The following is a 21,198-nucleotide window of genomic DNA, read 5'->3' as shown; positions in this document are numbered from 1 at the left end:
TGGCAATCTTATTGTATCTCTATGCAGTCATATAATCTTTAAAATGCACCATGAGAATGGAGGAATGAATTTGAAATTTTACAAGTAGAATGCATAGGAATAAAAATTCATGAAGGTGAAAACATTAACATCACAAAATGACTGCAGGCTGCCAGAGAAGACATAACAGGCCCAATGACAAAGTGATTTATTTTTTTAAATAAGGTATAAGTTATCTGTGAAAGGAAATATTACTTATTAAAAATAAAGTTGAATTGAATCATCTTTTATGATGTTCTCATGCTTGGGTTATTCAGTATACCGCTTTAACCAGTTTGGAAGCAAATTGTTGAACACAAATGTCAGATATTTTAATGCATTATTATATAATTAAGTGTTGGGGGGTTACAACAGATTCTATAATTTGACAAACAGGGTGGATTTCCCCCCCTTAATGTTATCTTACATTTCAAGGATGTATCACAATTATGAACAAGAAAACTTTCCTAAATTAGTTTGAAAGTGTACAGGATTTTAACATAACTATATTTGGTTCCTAATTTAATTCTTGTTAATGTTTTTATACAGTAGTACTTCAGTATTTGTCCAGTTCCTAGAGGTATGAGTAGTAAAAATGAATACTGAGCAAATCACATGACTTACCCCATGACCTTTATTTCAGCTGGAAGAAGTGAGTCATGAGGCAGCCAATGCCAGCAGGTTCTACCTTGTGCATCAAGTACCAGAACATGTTTGCTTCAAAATGCATCAAGTACTGAATTTGATGAATTTTAAAGCAGTTGAATACCAATTGCTTCACTATATTTGTGCTTTTATTGTAAGTTGCCAAGAGTCGTTTTGAATAGTGATATGGGCAGCATATAAATTTAATAAATAAGGAACAAATTAATAACAAGTTAATTCCATAAAATAATTCTATTTATAATCTGAGTAGCTGCAAAAAAAAAGTTGAATTTACAATTAGGCATGCTGGAGTACCCTACTGAGAGCTAGTGTTGACACAGTGGTTTGTGTCAAGATCATCAAGATATAGGTTTCAGTCAATTTAATTTGTGTGTTAGCTTTCAAATCTTCTCTGCCAGGTAATGAAGTTTTGTGACTACAAGGTGATTTTAATATATAGTTTGGTATCTCTGGTAATTTGAATATATTTTTAAATTGAATGCCACTTTGGAAACTTGTTGAGAAAATAATTTATGTTCCAGGTGGCCACAAATTGCAGAACATAGAACAGCTAAATTTAAATATCTCCCAAGTAGTTTTTTCTTTTCTCCTTCCAACACTCTTTATTAAATAGCAACACATCTGGAAATTCACATCTTTGAAAGTCTCTGACAATATAGAATTTGAAAGAGGCATATGGTTATATTACCTCACAGATGTTGAGTCAGATTCAACATGTGACTTATGAGTCATATGCATTCATAAGGAGTTCAACATATAATTTTAAAGTATCTGACAGACCATAATTCACAGATAATTGGCGTCAGAATAAGGAGAATTTTAGAGGATATACAAAATCCCATCCAAGAGAACCTGGAATACATACCTATTCACTAGGAACAATTCTGGCTAAAGGCCACACTTCAAAGTGAGGGCAAAACATGCAACATTTGAAATTATATACAAGTAACATTTCTCTGTATATTTACCGTTTTTTCCTTCCTCTCAACAATTTCAATTTGATAGCAAATTGTGGACAGACTATAGCAGTATCTCCCCAATTCCGAGAACTTAAAACTTTCTATCCAAGCTAAAGTAAGTCACACAGTAACGGCCACAATGGTATGCTCCAAAATACATTCTATTAATTCTAAAGCTTCTCAGAGATGCCATGTACCTTCCTCCAAATGTAGGAACAATTTGTTCATGTATAAGTGTACACATTTGATGTGGTAACATAATTCATAAAATACTCATTAATGCGAGTCCTCCTTGAAGCACAGGTACAGGGTAGTCTCCCCCTTCCCCAAGCACACAGTGAATACACACAGGATGCATAAGCTCAGGTAAAAATTAAAAATAGAAGTTTGCTTCAGCATAGATTTTCACCATTTTCAGAAATAAGCACTGAATGCCAAGAGGAAAAAAAAAGTAAGACACACGTTTTTGGTTTCCACTACTAACTCAGTGTACTTTATTTGCCTGCAGCCTACAGCTAGATAGCCAACACTGGACAGAGTTCAGTAGCACTGAGGAATGATGAGAATTTCCCTTCACGCACTCCTTCCCCAGTTTAGGAATGGCTTTCGTTTTGGGCATCTTTCAAATAAAACTATCCCAAAGAAAAAAAGGCATTAAGAAAAAGGTGGACCCAAGTCCATAAAAGCCCCTCTTTCAGACTCATGCTGGAACTTTCTGCTGAACCACTTGGTCTTATATTTTGTTTTTGTTTTGTACACTGGTTCAAGAAATTAGCATTTGGGGCTACAATTCTGAACCTGGCACTGAAAGGCACAACATCAGATACCCTGTATAAGAAACTGGCTTGTTTGCTTTCCAATGAGGATGGGCAACCAAAGAGAATCCCAAGATGAGCCTGAGAACGTACAGAGACAGCAAAGGGAAGTGAGGGTTGTTGTTGTTTTTTTAAAAAAAAAAGTTTAATGCTTGTTGAAAGGATGAGATTACCTATTTTACAAGGCAAGCATGAAAAGCACCCATCTTTTAAAAGCCCCTAAGCATCAATTGCTGCATAGTTAGAAGCTGGTGTGTCTCATTCCCTCTGCTTTTAGGGATTCTTAATATCTGGACAGTTGTCTCTGTCCATTTGTTATAATGCAACGTAAATGTTTTTTAAAATATTTGAAACTATAGGTTTTTAACAGATAGTATAGATAATAGTATACAGCTGCCCAATTGCTTTTTTGGAGGGGGGGAGAGGATTTCCTGCTACTGGAAAGAGTAATAGAAAAAATAGTACTGGGGGAATGTTTGACACCATTTTATTAATCTTCAACTGCAGTGGAAAAATATAACCTTTTACAAGTGCCATCCTGTGTAAGCTCAAGTCAGTATATATATATTTATATATATTTATATAAATTTTTCCTTTTTTGAAGTGCAGCAAGACTAACCCCATATCAGAACCAAATAAAGAGAACAAATAGGCCAAGCGGTTTCCAAATTGTACTTTTATCTTTTTTTGTTGTTGTTGCTTTGTTTGAACATTGAATGTCAATCTCATTTTTGCAATCCAAAATATTTCCTGAAATATTTCTTGTTTGTTTAGGCTTTTTAAAAATTCTTTGGCACAATTATGTGTGGTTCGGGCTATTTTGTTCACAACGAAAGGGGTTTTGTTCCTTTTGGTTGTTTTTATTATTACCAATTCAAAGCAAAATTATGTTTTGTTTAGAAGCTTCATATCTCATTTGGAAAAACTGATCCTAATCTCTCCACTAACATTTGAGAGTCTTCTGGATACTCTACCCTCCTCCCACCCCACCCAACCCTGGGTTTCTACATTCACAGTTGAACAAAATTCAGGAAGGAAAGGCGCTTTTTAATTAAACAAGATTGTGAAAAAGTGTCACGATGGGAGCTTTGAACATCCCAGCTAAAATTACCTAAAGAAGCCCTACACGGGGCAACTTCTCTTCCCCCCCTCCCCTTTCAAATCTCTTACTTTTCTGCCACTTCAAGTAGACTGAACTTGTTAGTTTATGAAATGCAACTGCTAATCTCTTCAGTGTTTCTTTTGGGAAAGATTAACTGCAATTGAGAATGTAGATACTGCCTCATTCACACACACTCACTCTTGGAAGAAAATCCTTCACCCTTCCTATTTATCTCGTGCACTGACAGCGTTGTGCGGCTTTTCCCTCCCAAAAATGGTTAAAAGGTCATGAGCTGGGGACCCCACCTTCTCCTCTCTAGCAACGAAAGCCAGACCTTATTATATGAGTACTCAAATTGAACCTGAAGCTAGCTTTTCTCTCTCCCAGACTAAGTAATCTTCCTCTTCACTGGCCAAAAGACACAGAATTAGTCCTTGTCTCTCGTCAGAAGAGACTGTACTGAAGTATAGAACTCAATCATTTTCTACTTCCTGGAGGCAAGCGATGACAAGGTTTTGTTGCTACGCAAGTCAGTGATTAGCTCCATTAACAGCGGTTCTGCCATTTGCCGTGGCTGGATTTTCACCGTGGTGTGTTTAAGCCTCTCACTCACTCATCCTCTCATTCCCAAACACTCAGCATCCGTGCACACTCCTCACTTCGGGTTGGGTTTTTTTCCTCAATAGATTGGAGAATTCCAGTGGGGGTCTCAGGTGTCATCCCAATGGTAACAGATCTGTAAGTGAAGACAAATAAGGAGATAATGTAATATAAAAAGACACTTGCATTTTCTTCAGTAACAATAAGATTGCTCGATTACTACAAGTACTTTTGTCCCTATTAGAAAACGTTTCTTCTTCAATTTGTCATATTATGCTACATTATATTTCTTGCAATTTTTAAAGGTCTTCAAAAATAAGGAATTTTTTTTTGGGGGGGGGGGGGGGAAGGACATTGAAGACAAAAACCATGGAGATGACAATCCAAATGCTACTTTCTGCATTTAGAAGTTTATTCACTAGGAATTACACTAGTTCTCTGAACTTCTAATACAACTTCTGTACAGGAATAGCTCAGTTTGTTTTAAAGAACAAGAAAGTTGGAGTCTTCTCACCAAGCTTGATTCTTCAGTTTTCTCAACTCTTTAGTGGCCCAGGTAGAAAGGGTTTTTGTTTTGTTCGTCTTTGATCTCCTTCCTTCAGTTAGTAATTCATGTATCATGGGCCTAGCTTCTACCATCTTGAGGACATCTTTCCCAAATGCTGTGCACAGATCCCTGTGAAAAACAAATATAGAAACGCATAGTATGTGTTGTGGATAGTTCAAAGTTTCTTGGCTCTTTCGAATTATGAATGCCACACTTTCCATTCCCCCCTGCTGTCACATGTCACATTTCAGATGTTGGCAACCAGCTCAAATTTACAAGTAGTTGTAGCAACCTGCAGATCACAATTTGCTGCTGCTTTTTTTGCCATTTCCCAACAGAATGTGCCTATTGAGTATGCTGGATTTTTTTAATGACCATATGGTTTGCTTAAAAATTGCAGAGACTTGTTTTTATGACCATATCTGGTCAATGGTGCCTCAAGTTCTGAATCCATTGAGATCAGAAATCAAAGATTATTTCCAGCCACAAAGTGAATTACTGCAATGTAGTTTATTTGGGGCTGCCCTTGAAGACCCTCTAGAAGTTGCAACTGGTCCAGAATGTATGTCCAGTTACCCCATGTACTCTGCCAATGAGGAAATGATCTTGGAAGACTGGGCACAGAGGGGAAAAAGGGCATAGCCTGCAGCGGGATAGTTGAGACTCAGGAGTAGGACTCTTTCCTAGTTTCTTAGGTTGTAAAGATTAGGGTGGTGGTAGGGAATGTACTTTCAAATTCTGTCAATGTAGTTTTCCAATGAAGTAGCTCATCTGCTTGTTTCCCTACCTGGTTTATCCTGGAAGGCCACTAGCCAGCCATATTGGCTTCTGGGTGGAATTCAAAGTGCCGATTATCTCCTCATGGCATGAGACTGAGTATTTGAGGGACTTCTCATCCCAGTAGACTTGATAGGAAGAACTCACTCCAAGTCCCCTCAATTAAATAATGCAATCTAATAGGACCTAGGATTCAAGTCTTTTCTGTTGTTTCTGCTGGTCTTTTGCAAAGCACTGAAAAGTTGGATGTGTTCCTGGGAAGCCAAGGTTACTGGGGCACTGCCACTGTAGTTTATTGCATTTATTTTGACCATACACTGTAGAATCTATAGTGTATGGATCTCATAACAATGGTATTGTTTTTATTGGTTTCATATGTTGTGAGCCACCAGAATTTTATATCTGTGATATGTACAGCCATATAAATTAATTGAATAAATAAGTACAGGTGGGTCTTGATTGAAAACCATTCGTTCAGCTACCATTCAAATTTAGAATAGCGCTGAATGAGTGATAAAGTCCTCAAACTTCTGGCTATCAGTGCCCCATGATATTGTGATATGATTGCTCAACAATGGCTTGGATTTCCAAACAACACAGCATCCTGTAGTAATGTCAATATGATTTACTACTTTTCCTGTTGGTTTCCCAGAAGCAAAGTCAATAAGGAAGCTGGAAGTCATGGTAACATTAAGTTCTTACTTAATAACCCATGGTGGTTCACTTAATGACTAGTGATTTGTTTAACTTTGAGGGAATGCTGGAATGTTGCTAAGCAGCAGTCACACGTCTCACTTTACAACCAGATCACTTAGTTAAAAATTCCAGTCCCATTTATTATTAAGCAAGGACAAAAAGAATTTTAACAGCATAGTGTTGTGGCTATTTAACAAGTAAATATTTAATAGTGGGCCAAGATTAAACAGTTTTAGAAATTTTATAAGGTTAAAAAAAAAGCTCTTAGTAAAGCATTATCATCTTGTCTTCCTAAGAGGAGAGACAGATTCACTGTGAGACAGTAGATCATAAAGCTTCAGCATTTACCCTATCAGTCCTGCTGCACAGGCTACAACTCCATCACTATGATCTTCGTCGGTAGCAATGTGGTCAATGAAAGACAAGATGAATTCTACTCTAGGCTGCACCAGCATCACATCCGCTGAAAAGAAAGCGTAATTTAGCTTTATAGGCTTACATTAAGGGCTTATTTCTTTATTTCTTCCTGAAATATCATGAAATTTCAATATCAACAATTCTGGAAGGTTTACCTTAAAACTGTTCAACTATATACCTAATTTGTATTAGAGGCATCCTACAAAGGTTATATTCTTTTTCCTGACATTGCTTTTATACCTTTCTTCTACTTGCTATCTTAAAACTGTTTTAGTGCTCATATAAAAGTTGATACACATCTTACACAAGAAGTAATTGAGAGACAAGGGAGATACAGCTTTGTGACTGAAACCTCAAAGGTTTCTAATCACATAGAATGGTTTTACTAACTTTTATTGGTTAGTGCACTAGAAAAGATGAGATTCATAAATTTGTGGGGTATAGGAATAAAGCACTGGGGTTTGCGTAGAAAACACAGTCCTTTTACCTCTAACATTATTTATTTCACAGTCACAACTCCTTATCCTATGGCAATTGTGAAATTTAACGCAAGTTAACAATTGAGGAAAAGAAATTTTTAATTTTAAAAACCCAACATATATCCTAGTCTTCCAAAACTAACCACCTAAAATTGTGTATTGTATGCCATTTTAAAGCAAATTGAAGGAAAACGGAAAAAACACAAAGAAGTTAACCTCTCCAAGTCTGAAAATTCTTGTTCACTCCATAATATTTCATTTATTATTCTGAAAACTTGATTTCTTAGAACGTACTGGGTACACATCAAATTATTCCTAAAATCTAATCTTAAACAGGAAACATTACAGGATGAACTCAGGCAGAGGTTCTAAATGAAACCTAAACGAAAAGGTTTATGTAGCTGTGTATGTACCTGTTTCATTTGTGTTGTTCATTTAAAAAACTATTGTAAAATAGTTTTTTAATAATAAAAATACAGATGCAAACAAAGATCGTTTGGTAACTTGGCCAGGGCTGTAAAAATATGCCATTTGAGTTAAATGCCACCAAAATACCCTGAAACATCATACAAAGAGTAATGAAGGATGCAACCATGTTTTCTAATGTAATAGCCCTATCTTAAAACGAGGCAAAATAAGAAGCCTTGCACTGACAATTTCCCTTTATTAAGAGGAGTAAACATTGGCAGAAACTGAGCCTCACGCAGAGGTCTGTATCTGTGGTACTCAAGGAAATTAAAAAGAAAAGGACTTACGATGTACATTTTCTTGATCTCCTTTTAGACCTTGAACAATGCCTGTGTATGCTTCCAGACAGGTTTCTCGCAATTCATTCAAGTACTCTACCATGTCATAATCAGACTAAGAACAAACATAAAATAGAGTTATCTTGGAATTATTGTCCTATCACTAACTGTCCATCATCTATCTCAAATATATAGGACCCAAATCTTATCCCAAAGCCACTTTTTCCCCTTCTCCTGCTTACAACAGTCCTTTCAGTAGTCCCAAGAAGGTTCCATACCCATTTATACTCTGATTTAGATGACTCTGTGGATAAACCCCCAAATGGCCTCAATAACTCTCTTGAGTGTATGACCGTATGACTGCAAAGAATATAAATCCGTCCATTCCCCATTCAGTTAAGTAGAACTGAATAAGCTTCTTGTATGAAAAGTGAAACATCTTCAAAGAAAAAAACTCAATAAAGTCCACCTGCCTTTTGAATAAAAACAAGGGATGGGGAGCATCTTTGGGACAACCATGACCCGGATGATTGAGAATTTCCATAGACATTTAATCCAAAAGATTGTTTACCTTATCAACATGGGCTTGAGAAGCTTGCTGTAGAGTATTCAGTACAACGTCTAAGTATTTTTTAAATTCTCCTCCAATTGCAAGAGCAATATCACCAAACACTGAGAGAATTTGCGGTTTAACAGATCGATGTACATTTTCATTCTGTAAAAATAATTCATAGCCAACAGTTTAGCTTTTAGAAATTATATTAGGTTCGATACATATTCTATCAGATATTGCCCCCAAGGTGCTGAGGGCTTTTCCCATTTTGTAATACTAAAAGTGAAAAGTATTTCAGTTCTCAACATATTTCTTACTAATTCAAAGGGTCTCAGTTGTCATATACAGATGGGACTGTACACGCTAAGACTGTACAGTCTTAGCAACCAAGTATTAACTCATCACCAGGTTTGCTACTCATTAAAGATTACCCAACATAATCAATTTGGTGAGCCACAGATGAATATACATTTTTTTAAAATAGGCGCCACATATAGGCATTAAATGGCACTGCAGATTTCCGTATTTATAATTTAAGTGAGAAAATAATACTCATTGGAATAGTAATTATTCCAATTATTCTAATTAATAGTAATAGAAATTATTTTCATTTTTATTTCATATTTCATAAAACTATTTCAGTTTTATTTACATTGCTTGCTTTCTTCTTCCTTTGTCAGAAGCAAGCCATAAGATCAAATCAATGTTTACATTATTAAGAATTTTTTAAACATATCTTTCACTAATAGATGTGAAATTTTATTTTTCTTTTGTTTTTAGATCATCAATTTACTCACCCCCAAATTTTCTAAAAGAAGCTGCATAACCTCATCACAAAAGGGCAGAATGTTGGATTGCAAAGCCCGGCATAGGTCACCCACTAGGCCCACTGCAGCTAAACAGACCTGCAAAAACAAATATAACCAATGAGTCACTTTTTGCCTCACCTCAGGCATCAATCATTATTTCCCTATTACAATATTAAATTGAGCCTGCAAGGCAATTCCTCAATTGGGCAGTATGCTTCAAAAATGCTTCAATATATCTATTACATATATATAGTCAGCTTGCCTTTGCTGACTATATTCTCCAATTTTGGTTTTTCAACCTTGTATTATTGGCACAAAGCTTTTCGTTTCCAATTTCCCTTAAGTTGCAGTAAATTTTATTGAATTTTCCCATATCTTTTCCCATATTTGTACTGTAATTACTAACTCGAAAACCTACTTGCTGTGGTTGCCCCTGGAAGGAAGGTGTTTGAATTAGGTGTATAGTGAAGTCACAATCTTTCTTTTAGAAGATTCAATATTTTTAACTAATGTTGTTTTATGTTATTTCAAATTCTTTTCTTCTTTTGTTTATACCATAATCCATTTGCTAATTTGGCTCCTTCTTTGTTAATATTCTCCTAATCTGAGATTTTACACATTTTGTTATCCATGAGAGAGTTTACAGAATGTAATTTAAAATGGTAAAATGCAAGCCTGCTTCTCCTTTTTGAATCCTTATCTTAACTGGGATCATGGGGCCCAAAAATAAAAGCCCTTTAATTGGAGAATAATTTGTCATTTTAATTTGTAATCCAGGCCTAGACATTACTTTCTTTGAAGTAGGGGAAGGAGTGGTAGAACATGGGGTTGGAGTTAACAGAGGGCTCAGACTAGAATGTGTATTTAGTCACAAGTGAACTACTGTAAATCCAATCCCTCTTAAATTGCCTTGACTCTTATTGAATTCCAAGCAGGTGCTCACCATTAGCTGAGAAGATTTCTGGACATAAGCATTAGATCTTCAGATGTGAAACTGCTCTTTCATGCCTGATATTCTACACCAAATGGGATGTTTTGGGATAACAAGTGATTGTAGGGAGTGTTTGCCAGTTAACCTGAGCAGATATCAGGCTTAGTATGGGAAATCTTATGCTTGGTGTTACTGCTGAAACTGTAAGCAATTTAATGCTTATGTGTAAATTATTATTAACATTTCTTTTCTGCTGGATATAAAGAATTGCTCTAATATATTTTTATTAAAATGTTTATTTTATTCTACTTAAATAAATATACTTAAAAATGAAAAAAAACATAGATAATTTATACTGCAATCTTCTATTACAGGGAAGCTGTTTAGCTTTTACTGATATCAGAACTGTAATTAACTTTTGTCTTCCTTCTCCCACCACCAAAAACAATGATCTTTCAAACCAGACTTTCAAACCATTACTTTTTAAAAAAGTGTTATCACTTGGATTATGTTATCATAATCCAATCTCCAGAAAGTTGCCAAACAGCATATCATGGACAGGATAATTCTAAAGCAATTACAATAAATGAGAATACCTAATTAGAGAATGCAAAAAAAAGGAGAGGGGGATGGAGGGAGAAAGAAAAAAATGTTTCAGCTGCTAACAGCCTCAAGATTCAGAGAATTTAGATTAAACTTAACTTTGTTATATTGACAGCTATCTATGAAATAAATCCTGACAGATTCTGAAATAAAATTACTGCTAGGTATTGAAAACACTACTTAATCTCATCCAATTGCTTTTTAAGACAAGGAAAAGGGCCTTACCTGATATTCAGCATAATTTTTTAAACCAATATTCAGAAAAGGTTTGAAGGCCTCCATGTACTTGAGAAACTCCCCTCCTAACACTGAGCAAAATTAAAAATTAAAAAATGTGAGATATCTAAAATTAAGACGTTAATATCCATAGCTTAGATGAATTTGTGGCTCTCAAAACTCTAGGGATGTTAATTCATCCATATATTTCCCCAAAAATAAAACCCACCCCAAAAACAAGCCTTAGCCTAATTTTCTGTGGTGGGCCTATTATAAGCTCTATCCCAAAAATAAGCCTGGGGGATGGCGTGGCCAGTACGAGAGGCAGCCAGTGTTCAGGGGCCAACAGTGTCTGGCAGCACCCACACCCACTGGCCCTGGCGCAGTACAAAGACCAATAAGTCTGAGCGTGGAGGCAGAGGAAAGACAGGCGATCCAAATGTGCTGCATGCCTACTGACTATGGGAAGCTTTTGTAGCAGCACTGGCAGCAGCATAAAAGATGGAGGAGGCAGATGCTCCTGATGCCCCAGGTGGGTGCCTCTTTGACATGGCCACAGGGAAGCTGAGAAATGGTGGGATGGAGTGGGCAATGCCTCTGCCTGGCTCTACTGTGCACTTTTCACCCAGAGGAAGACGAAGCTTTGGGTGGTTGCAAAGGGGATGCTTTGAAATGAGCTAATTGCTGTGTTTCAAACTGTTCCCTTTGCAAAAGTTTTGAGCCTCCGACATTTCTCTGTCCGGGTGAAAAGTGATTGGACATTATGGGGTGCAGTGCTTGGGAAGGGAGCAAAGTGCTTCGTTCCCAAATCCCTATAGATGATGAAACACTTTTGTTTCAGAGCCTCCAGTCTTGCAATCCTGTGCAGGGAAGGCAGAGGTTTGCTCCAAAACTGCGGCAGAGCATTGTACAAGACCTCTGCAACTACAGTAACATTTCATTTGCTGGAGGAGGAGGCTTGAGTGGCACCACGAGGCAGCTTTTCCTTGGATGGAATTGCCTGCTGCAACCATCACCATTAAGTAAGGAGAGAGCAAAGCGCATAGGGTGTGCTCCTTGTGTTTCTGCTGCTTTTGCGGCCACAATCAGCGGCAAAAGCGCCCAAGCTTGCTGAAGGTGGTGGTCGGAGCAGCACCCGTGAGGCAACTTTCCTGTGGTTGGAACTGCCTGCTGCGACTGTCACCATTAGGTAAGGAAGATATGAGGCATGCCAGGCGCATTGCTTGGCCTGCTGCTTTTGTGGCTGCAATCAGGCGCAAAAGCAGCAGCACTTGCACTGGGAGGTCTCAGTGGGTAACACTGAGTTTGGGCCTCCTGCTCCAGCAAGAGGGGTACCGGCTGAGGGAAGGCCAGGGAATATGGGATTCTGGGGCTTTGCATCTTCGCCACCCTCCTCCGTGCTGCTGCAGAGATGCCACGGAGCTTGCACAGGGCAGGGCTGGGGCTGGAAAGAGTGTGCGGAAAACATCTCCAGACGCCTGGAGAGACAGAACAAGAGGCAGCTCCCGGCCCACACTGGCTCAGCTGATCCAAGCAGCCACAAGGTGACCGAGGAAGGGCTGCCTCCTGTGTTGTCACACCCACCCCTTCATTAGGGCTTATATTTGGGGTAGGCCCACCCAAAAATACCAGGCTAGGGCTTACTTTCTGGATAGATCGTATTTTGGGGGAAACACAGTATTATCTGTTCAAAATTTTATCAAAATAAAACTTTGAATCTGTTCTACCACCTCACCTCAAAATATACCACCTCACTATATTTTTTACTACCTGTATTGGAATCCAATCATTAAAATGTTCTTATAATTTTTGGATATTATCTGGTGGCCCTCATCTAGTCCTCAGCCCACAAATTTGTTATGTCAGGACCAATATATAAGTCCTAAATGTGCAGAATAATCCCAATTGTAACATAAGATTAAAACATGGACAACCCGAACACTTATGTATTCAGAGAGCCTTCAATGTTTAAAAATATCCTTTTGACTAGCAGAGCAAACCATTTACCTTCTACCAGAGTACTAACAGCCATGAGAGCATCCTCTTGGACACCTCCTGATCCTGCTGTACTTTGGAACATCCTCAAAAGAGATGCCATCACCACATCTGAAATCTGCAAAGCGTCCTGGTGCTGGACCTTGCGAAGGACATTCTGTTTGATGAAAGTTAAGATGAAAATTTATCTGGAAGTTTTTTTCTACTCCCTCTACTACTACATTTTTTCTTATCTTGTGAATAGGTATGAACTGGAAAAATCTATAAGCAAGTATTTAGTAATAAATATCTCCTACCTGGATATTCTCCCTTATATGCTAATTTAGTCTACACATATTACTAATATTTTATCTAGCAAAATACAATTGAACAACGATAGTTAACTTTAGCTGCGCATCTGCTAGGACAGACTAAATTTACCTGCGCAATAGTTCATAACTTTTCTTGCTAAAATAGTGAGAAGTTCCACCTCTTTCTTTGTCATACTAGTTCTGAGACCAGTTGGTAAGAGGTACATATCCAAGATAATTCTTGCCTTCAACAATGCACCAATGTATTACTTTCTTTTTCTATATACCATTGACTTTGACAAATTGCAAAGAAAAAAAATCAAATTTGAACCAAGAGGGCATTTAATCTGTAAAAAGTTCAATACAGATGTTTTCTTCTAAATATTACTTATAGTTCTTATACTGAATGCTTTAGAGTATACAGCTGTAAACACCTTTACAATCAGGTAATAAAGTTACATTCTTACCTGCAATGTAGCACAAAGTAAAGACTGAAGATCATTAAACTGGATTCTGTCACTTGTACTCTGGATATGAGACTGGAGAGAAAATAAAGTTCAGCATTTGAAATGTTCTTTAAAACTTTTCTCTCTATTGAAGATCTGACATATATTTAAAATTAAGTTGCTTGGGAATAATAAGACCTACAGCCAGAACAAATTCTGATCTTAAGTGTGCATTTGAACGAGGATATTCATTGGCCAGCTTTTCAAACTGAGAGGTTTAAAAACTTGTGCTATGTTTAATTAGAATCTAACAGTGATCACTGGATCATAGGCATGTGGATGCAATGAAAAACCCCAGTACAGGTAATAGTGTCCCTCATCCAATCCTTAGCCCACAAATCTCTTTGACAATCAATATTTTAATTTCAATCTTGACTCAGTCAATTTTTTTTACAAGAATCATAGAAAGCATGCAAAACATCCATGAAATAAAACATAAAATATACAACTCCCCAAGTTAAGCTTTCCTGTTCTAGAGATCACCCATTTGGGCGGATACTATCACATTTTTCAGACATCCAAGCTAACCTCCATTTGGAGCACTTGTTGCAGCCGCTCCATGATAACTAAAGTTGTCTTCTGAACAGCAGGATAACAGTCTTTGGCGCTATTTTTCACAATTTCCATCAGAGCTTCATATGCAGCACTCCTTAAGTTGTTCTGATGTCCATCAGGCCTAAAACAAAAAAACAACAACCAGGAATTGCAAGAGTACATTATTACAGACACAATTAAATGCCAATGAACTATCCAAAAGGCTATCCATTGAAGTGGCACATCAATGGAAGGCAGGATAAAATATTCCATTTGGTTTTTGGAGAAGGGATTAAGGCTGGAGCAACGATAGAAAAAAAAAGTTTTTTTAACCTGCCATTGGAAATGAATAAGCCTCTAGCAGTGGCCCAACATCAATCCTAGTATCCTAGTGTTAGTTTTGAAATCACGATAGCACATTATACATAATTCAAGATGGCCAACCACAAAAAAAGATAAATACTGCTTTCCGTGACATGTAACACTACTTGTAAATTGTTTGGTATGACAAAATTGGATCAATGGATCATAATGCAATATATTCCATGAATAGGTTTTTTTTTCCAGGAAGATTAATGGATATAAAATGTATACTGCACATGTACATCATATTTACAATTATTGTATAATAATTGTGTTGCCTGTGAAATACACAGAACTCAGCATTTTGCTCTTTTGTTAGCTCAAGTGTATATGACTTGAACAGGCAGATATAAAAAGTAAGTCTCAACTGATATTTACTATTTTTATATGTCAATTTTCTATAGATCAAACAGAGATAGCACTGGTTGCTGCTCCACTAGTTTTGGGATTCCAGGATGAAAACTAGGGTGGTGGTGGTGATGTGCTAATGGTTTATTGTATTATAAGTAAATGACAAAACAGTCCAAATATTTTGGTTAGGTTCCATTGGAACACAAGTAACACAAAATGTTCTACCACAATGTACTGGGTAGGCTATTTAACTTCACGCTCAGAACAAAATGGTTTTTTGTTTGTTCAGTATCATTTCTATTCTATTACTATGCTATTAGAAAAAAAGTCATCCATCCAAATCAGGAAGTCTCATTGAAGCATTGCACTTACCACATCTCTTAATATTTATTCAAAGATTATGGAATAAAATACATTGAACTAATTTTAAATCAGATCGGGGGTGGAGGTGTCACTATTCAATAAAACTTTAGAAAAAGTCCCAAAGGTGCTTTTAAAGAGGCAACTGTACTTTCTTGTTTTTATTCAATAACTTCTTCAGCTCTAACTGGATGGCGGCAAATGGAAGGATTTATGTTACTTGCGGACAGCTGGTCATTTGCATTCTTTTAGAAAGTTGTTGAGGCCACAGGGAATTTGTCTGTATTCTCAGGGTCACTGAACAGGGTCACCTTTAGGACAACAATTAACCTTGATGACAGATAATATCTATAGATATTTAGTTATGCACTTTGGGATGAACACCCTTCAAATGGTACAGGAATATGAAGAGATTTCCATAAAAACTGCAGACTACAGGAACCATTTGCGTTTCAGTTTGAAATGCAGACAACACAGACTCACCCCCAGCAGCCCACACCTGTGTTCAACAGTGAAGGGGCATCCTACAGAAAACATCCTACAGAAAGCATAGTTCCACAAGACAATCCTTTCAGCAGTCCACACCCATTTGCATTGATCCAGAGGACAGACAAACCTCCAAGTGATCTCAACGACTCTCTAAAAGAATGCAAATGACCAGCTGTCCCTAATATAAATCCTTCCATTCCCCACCATCCAGTCAGGGCTGAAGAAGTTATTTGGATGAGAAGAAAAATGTCTTCAAAGAAAAACAAAAAAGTCCAGTTGCCTCTTGAAAAAGCATATTTGGGACAACCATGATCTGGTTGACTAAGAATCTCCATAGACATTTACAGAAAGTCTAAATTTTTTGTTCGGCTGAGACAAGAAATGTACGTCTATTGTTTCAGAGTAATGTATTTTCTGTTACAGCATCCCAATGTACCCAAACTAATTGCTACATGGAAGTCTAATCACACACCAACGTAGTAGTTCAATACATTATAAGACGCTGGGTGTTAAGTCTAGATCTAGAATACGATCTTTTACAGCAAAACAAGTAACAGTACAGGTAGTCCTTGGATTTTGACAGAAATTGCGATCATTAAGTGAAATAATCACAAAGTGCAATGTGTTGCTTAGTAGAGCAGTCCTGGCAGTCTCAGTTGCCATTGTTAAGTGTGGATTGCACAGATTGCAGAGTACCTTATGTATAAGTATAATCTTTATTTTCATTGTACTTAAATACAACGAAATTGGTTTATTTGTGATCATGAATCCGGCACAGGATACACATGCTTACTTTAATAATGATCAAGTGATTGAAGGACATTGTAAAGGTCATAAATAGCTGTAAAAGTTATTTTTTCACCACTATCGTAAGTTTGATTGCTGAACAAAAATTTGGTAATTGAATTTAAAAAAAAATTGAAAGCTGGTACTGAATTAGAATAAAATCACATTAAATTATGCAAAATGGATTATTCATAAGCATTGCAGAATTGCTTGCAAAATGTCTAATAGTGATGAAACAAGAGTATTCTCCAAGAGCTGTTAGCTTGTAGAATCAGATAAACATATAACAGAATCTGAATTATATTGATTCAGTTTGGAGGCAATATATTATTGAAAAAAAGTTAGTTCTTGTTGCAATAACCAGATATGTATAAATTTACCTTCTGTAAGCATTAAGTAGTAATAAAACAAAATTCTCTTGACCAGACCATGAATGTAGTAAGTCAGGAAATATGTCAAGCAAATAAATAGTTTAATTGGATCAAGTAACTTACATAAAATATATATTTAATAGTGATTTAAATAATTCTACATTGTTGAAGTATGTTTCTCTGAAATTTTCTAATGAATATGGTAGTTTTTTAAAAATTGTCCTGGTATTTTGTAAATGAGATCTAAAACCTACCACTACAGGTTATACCCTAGATTCAACAGTATAGACATCTTTTTTTCCCATGAAACCAGGAACTTTAACTGCTTCAATGCATATTACTGACGGGTAGGGAGGGTGGGGGAAAACCAATGAAGACTTAGACTTTATTTTTTATTTTGGAAAGAAAATCATGAAATCTAGGCAAAATAAAAACCCTGCTACTAATTTTATTCTAAACTGCTCTCCCAGTTCTAACCTGTCAAAGACATTGGAGCTCATAATAAAAGAGGACAAACTATTTTATAGATCATTTTTAGATACAGACAATATTTTAAACTGAAATATAAAAAGATAAAGGAAGGTGCAAAGCTTGCTTAAAATGTACTGAATTGCTTTAATACTATGTCCAAATGTAATGTTCCAAAACATTGCAAAAGTTAGTGAAAAATAAGCTAAATTTGTTGCAAAATCAAGTGTTGTTTTTTTTTGAGTTTTTGAGTTTGAGTTTTTTTTTTTTTGAGTTTTATTGGGATTTATATGCCGCCCTTTTCCCTGAGGGGACTCAGGGCGGCTTACAACCACAAGGGAGGGGGGTGCAGTGTCAAAAACAGAACAGTATGTGAACAAAGAAAAAATAGTAAAAAACACAACTTTCATTCAGCAATCAAACACTCGGGCGGGTAAATTGGGAACCTATCCCCAGGCCTGCTGGGAGAGCCAGATCTTGAGGGCTGCGCGGAAGGTCTGGATAGTGGTGAGGGTACGGATCTCAACGGGGAGGTCGTTCCACAGGGTCGGAGCTGCAACAGAAAAGGCTCTCCTCCGTGTGGTTGCCAGTCGGCATTGACTGGCAGATGGAATTCGGAGGAGGCCCAGTCTGTGCGATCTAATTGGTCGATTTAGGGAGGTAATCGGCAGAAGGCGGTCTCTCAAGTACCCAGATCCACTACCATGGAGTGCTTTAAAGATGGTCATCAGTACCCTGAAGCGCACCCGGAGACCAACAGGTAGCCAGTGCAGCTCGCGGAGGACGGGTGTAACGTGGGCGAACCGCGGTGCGCCCACTATCACTCGCGCGGCTGCATTCTGGACTAGCTGTAGCCGCCGGATGCACTTCAAGGGCAACCCCATGTAGAGCCCATTGCAGTATTCCAGCCTAGAGATCACAAGGGCTCGAGTGACTGTTGTGAGAGCCTCCCGGTCTAGGTAGGGCCGCAACTGGCGGACCAGGCGAACCTGGGCAAATGCCCCCCTGGTCACAGCTGACAGCTGGTGGTCAAAAGTCAGCTGTGGGTCCAGGAGGACTCCTAAGTTGCGGACCCTATCTGAGGGGTATAAAATTTGACCCCCCAGCCTAAGCGTTGGTGTATTAGCCAAATTATTGGGAGGGAAGCACAACAGCCACTCGGTCTTGTCCGGGTTGAGTACCAGTTTGTTAGCACTCATCCAGTTCCTAACGGCCTCCAGACCCTGGTTCATCACGTCCACCGCTTCATTGAGTTGGCACGGGGCGGACAGATACAGTTGCGTATCGTCCGCATATTGGTGGTATTTTATCCCGTGCCTCCGAATGATCTCGCCCAGCGGTTTCATGTATATGTTAAATAGTAGGGGGGATAAGACCGAACCCTGCGGCACCCCACATGTTAGGGGCCTCAGGGACGATCTCTGCCCCCCGACCAACACCGACTGCGACCTGTCCGAGAGGTAGGAGGAGAACCACCGTAAAACAGTGCCTCCCACTCCCACCTCCCGCAGACGTCGCAGAAGGATACCATGGTCGATGGTATCGAAAGCCGCTGAGAGGTCAAGGAGAACCAGGATGGACGCATAGCCTCCATCTCTGGCCCTCCAGAGATCATCGGTCAATGCGACCAAAGCGGTTTCTGTGCTGTAACCAGGTCTGAAGCCGGACTGGAAGGGGTCAAGATAACTAGCTTCCTCCAAGGCCCGTTGAAGCTGGAAGGCCACCACCTTCTCAACAACCTTCCCGATAAAGGGGAGGTTGGAGACAGGACGAAAGTTGTTTAGAATGGCTGGATCTAAGGATGGTTTCTTCAGGAGGGGTCTCACCACCGCCGTTTTAAGTACGGCGGGGAAGTGCCCCTCCCGAAGGGAGGCGGTCACAACCGCCTGGATCCAGCCATGTGTCACCTCCCTGCTGTTGGCAACCAGCCAGGAGGGACACGGGTCCAGAATACAAGTGGAGGCACTTACAGCTCGAATGGCCTTGTCCACATCCCCAGAGGCAACATCCTGGAACTCAACCCAGAGATGGTGTGGCAAGTGGTCCTCCTGTGTCTCGGCTGGATCTACTGAGGTGGAGTCCAAGTCCGATCGAAACCGAGCTACTTTGTCCGCCAAGAATTGAGTATAGTCCTCAGCTCTACCCTGCAAGGGGTCTCCCGCATCCCTCCTATTGAGGAGGGAGCGGGTTATCCTAAACAGGGCGGCTGGGCGTGACTCGGCGGACGCAACCAAGGCAGAGATGTATGATCTTTTTGCAGTTCTTAGTGCTCGGACATAGTCCTTGGTGCAGGTAGTTAAAAGTGCTCGGTTCGACTCGGACTTATCGGACCTCCACAGGTGCTCTAGGCATCTCCTCCGGCGTTTCTTCTCCCGGAGCTCCTCGGTAAACCAAGGAGGCCTCCGGGATCCACTGACCCGGAGGGGCCGTAGTGGCGCAATCCGGTCAAGAGACTCCGACGCCGGCGAATACCAGGCGGCAGCCAGAGTCTCCGCCGAACTGTGGGCGAGAGTATCAGGAATAACCCCAAGCTCCGTCTGGAACCTCAACGGGTCCATAAGTCGCCTGGGGCGGAACCACCTGGTCGGTTCCTCCTCCCTACGGTGGGGGTTTGGCCTCCGGAAGTCAAGCCTCAGTAGGCAGTGGTCTGACCACGACAGGGGTATGATCTCATTACCCCTCAGACCAAGATCACACATCCACTGCTCCGAGAGGAATACGAGGTTGAGCATGTGACCCGCTGCATGGGTTGGGCCCCGAATTACTTGGGTCAAGCCCATGGCTGTCATGGAAGCCATGAACTCCTGCGCCCCATCAGAGCGTTCACCGAGCGATGGCAAATTGAAATCCCCCAGAACTATAAGCCTGGGGAACTCAACTGCCAGCTCGGCTACTGACTCGAGGAGCGAGGGGAGGGATGCTGCAACGCAGTTGGGAGGCAGGTACGTTAGCAGCAAACCCACTTGACCCTTGAGGTCCAACTTTATCAGCAGGGACTCACACCCGACAAGCTCCAGAGCAGGGACCCTACGAGGTAACAGAGACTCCCGGATTACAATAGCCATACCGCCACCCCTTCCCTGGGCTCTCGGCTGATGAAGCACCTGAAATCCCTCTGGACACAGCTCTACAAGGGGGACTCCTCCTTCTGTGCCCAGCCAGGTTTCAGTAATACATGCCAGGTCTGCCCTCTCGTCGACAATTAAGTCCCGGACGAGGGGAGCTTTCTGAACAACAGACCTGGCATTTAGCGACAACAGCCTGAGACCAGGGTCCTGACTGCTCGCGCCATCTGGTCTTGGAGTGGGACTCATAGGGCCGGAAGGAGGGATCTCTGTGATGTAGCGAACCCTCCTTCCCCGGTAATGGCCAGCCCTAAAGTCCCCGCCATATCTGTCCCTCCCTGTCATGACCGCAATGCTCCGACCCACTCCCGTGGCCATGGTCCCCAGTGTTTAAAATCAGAGATTAAATGCAGATTTTTCAAAGTGCTTATATTTTATTGTTCCATATGCTTGATCCTGAAAAAAAAATCTGTCCAAGTTCTATATTCTATCGAAACAGGATCATAAACCTGCAACCTAAGTAAATTACCTGTGTTAAATAAACTTGCATGATTTTTTTCATATTTTCTCTTATATATAATTTGTGCTGCTTCTCGTTAATAGCTTAGAACTTCCAAGTAAATTCCAGAATTCTTTACCTCTACTGTATTGTTTTAATGGACATTACACATACATTGAATTTGAAC

General features: G+C 39.4%; 1 protein-coding gene across 1 annotated transcript in view; it reads right to left on the bottom strand.

The window, feature by feature from the left end:
- Positions 1 to 1,185: 1,185 nt before the first annotated feature.
- The window catches only part of KPNB1 (karyopherin subunit beta 1), a 42,788-nt gene continuing 22,775 nt past the window's right edge, over positions 1,186 to 21,198 (bottom strand). The window contains exons 13-22 of the mRNA XM_032234980.1: positions 14,254 to 14,401; positions 13,687 to 13,758; positions 12,942 to 13,086; positions 10,944 to 11,026; positions 9,173 to 9,280; positions 8,394 to 8,537; positions 7,832 to 7,937; positions 6,529 to 6,643; positions 4,675 to 4,836; positions 1,186 to 4,296 (exon numbers count right to left, since the gene is read on the bottom strand). Of these exons, the coding sequence (XP_032090871.1) occupies position 4,296; positions 4,675 to 4,836; positions 6,529 to 6,643; positions 7,832 to 7,937; positions 8,394 to 8,537; positions 9,173 to 9,280; positions 10,944 to 11,026; positions 12,942 to 13,086; positions 13,687 to 13,758; positions 14,254 to 14,401 (1,084 nt within the window). The 3' untranslated portion in view covers positions 1,186 to 4,295. The remainder of the gene's footprint in view (positions 4,297 to 4,674; positions 4,837 to 6,528; positions 6,644 to 7,831; positions 7,938 to 8,393; positions 8,538 to 9,172; positions 9,281 to 10,943; positions 11,027 to 12,941; positions 13,087 to 13,686; positions 13,759 to 14,253; positions 14,402 to 21,198) is intronic.

The sequence above is a fragment of the Thamnophis elegans genome, chromosome Z (assembly GCF_009769535.1).
Source record: "Thamnophis elegans isolate rThaEle1 chromosome Z, rThaEle1.pri, whole genome shotgun sequence".
NCBI classification, from domain to species: Eukaryota; Metazoa; Chordata; class Lepidosauria; order Squamata; family Colubridae; genus Thamnophis; species Thamnophis elegans.
Note: the sequence above shows the minus strand (reverse complement) of the source record. Positions and strands in the feature narration are given on the sequence as shown.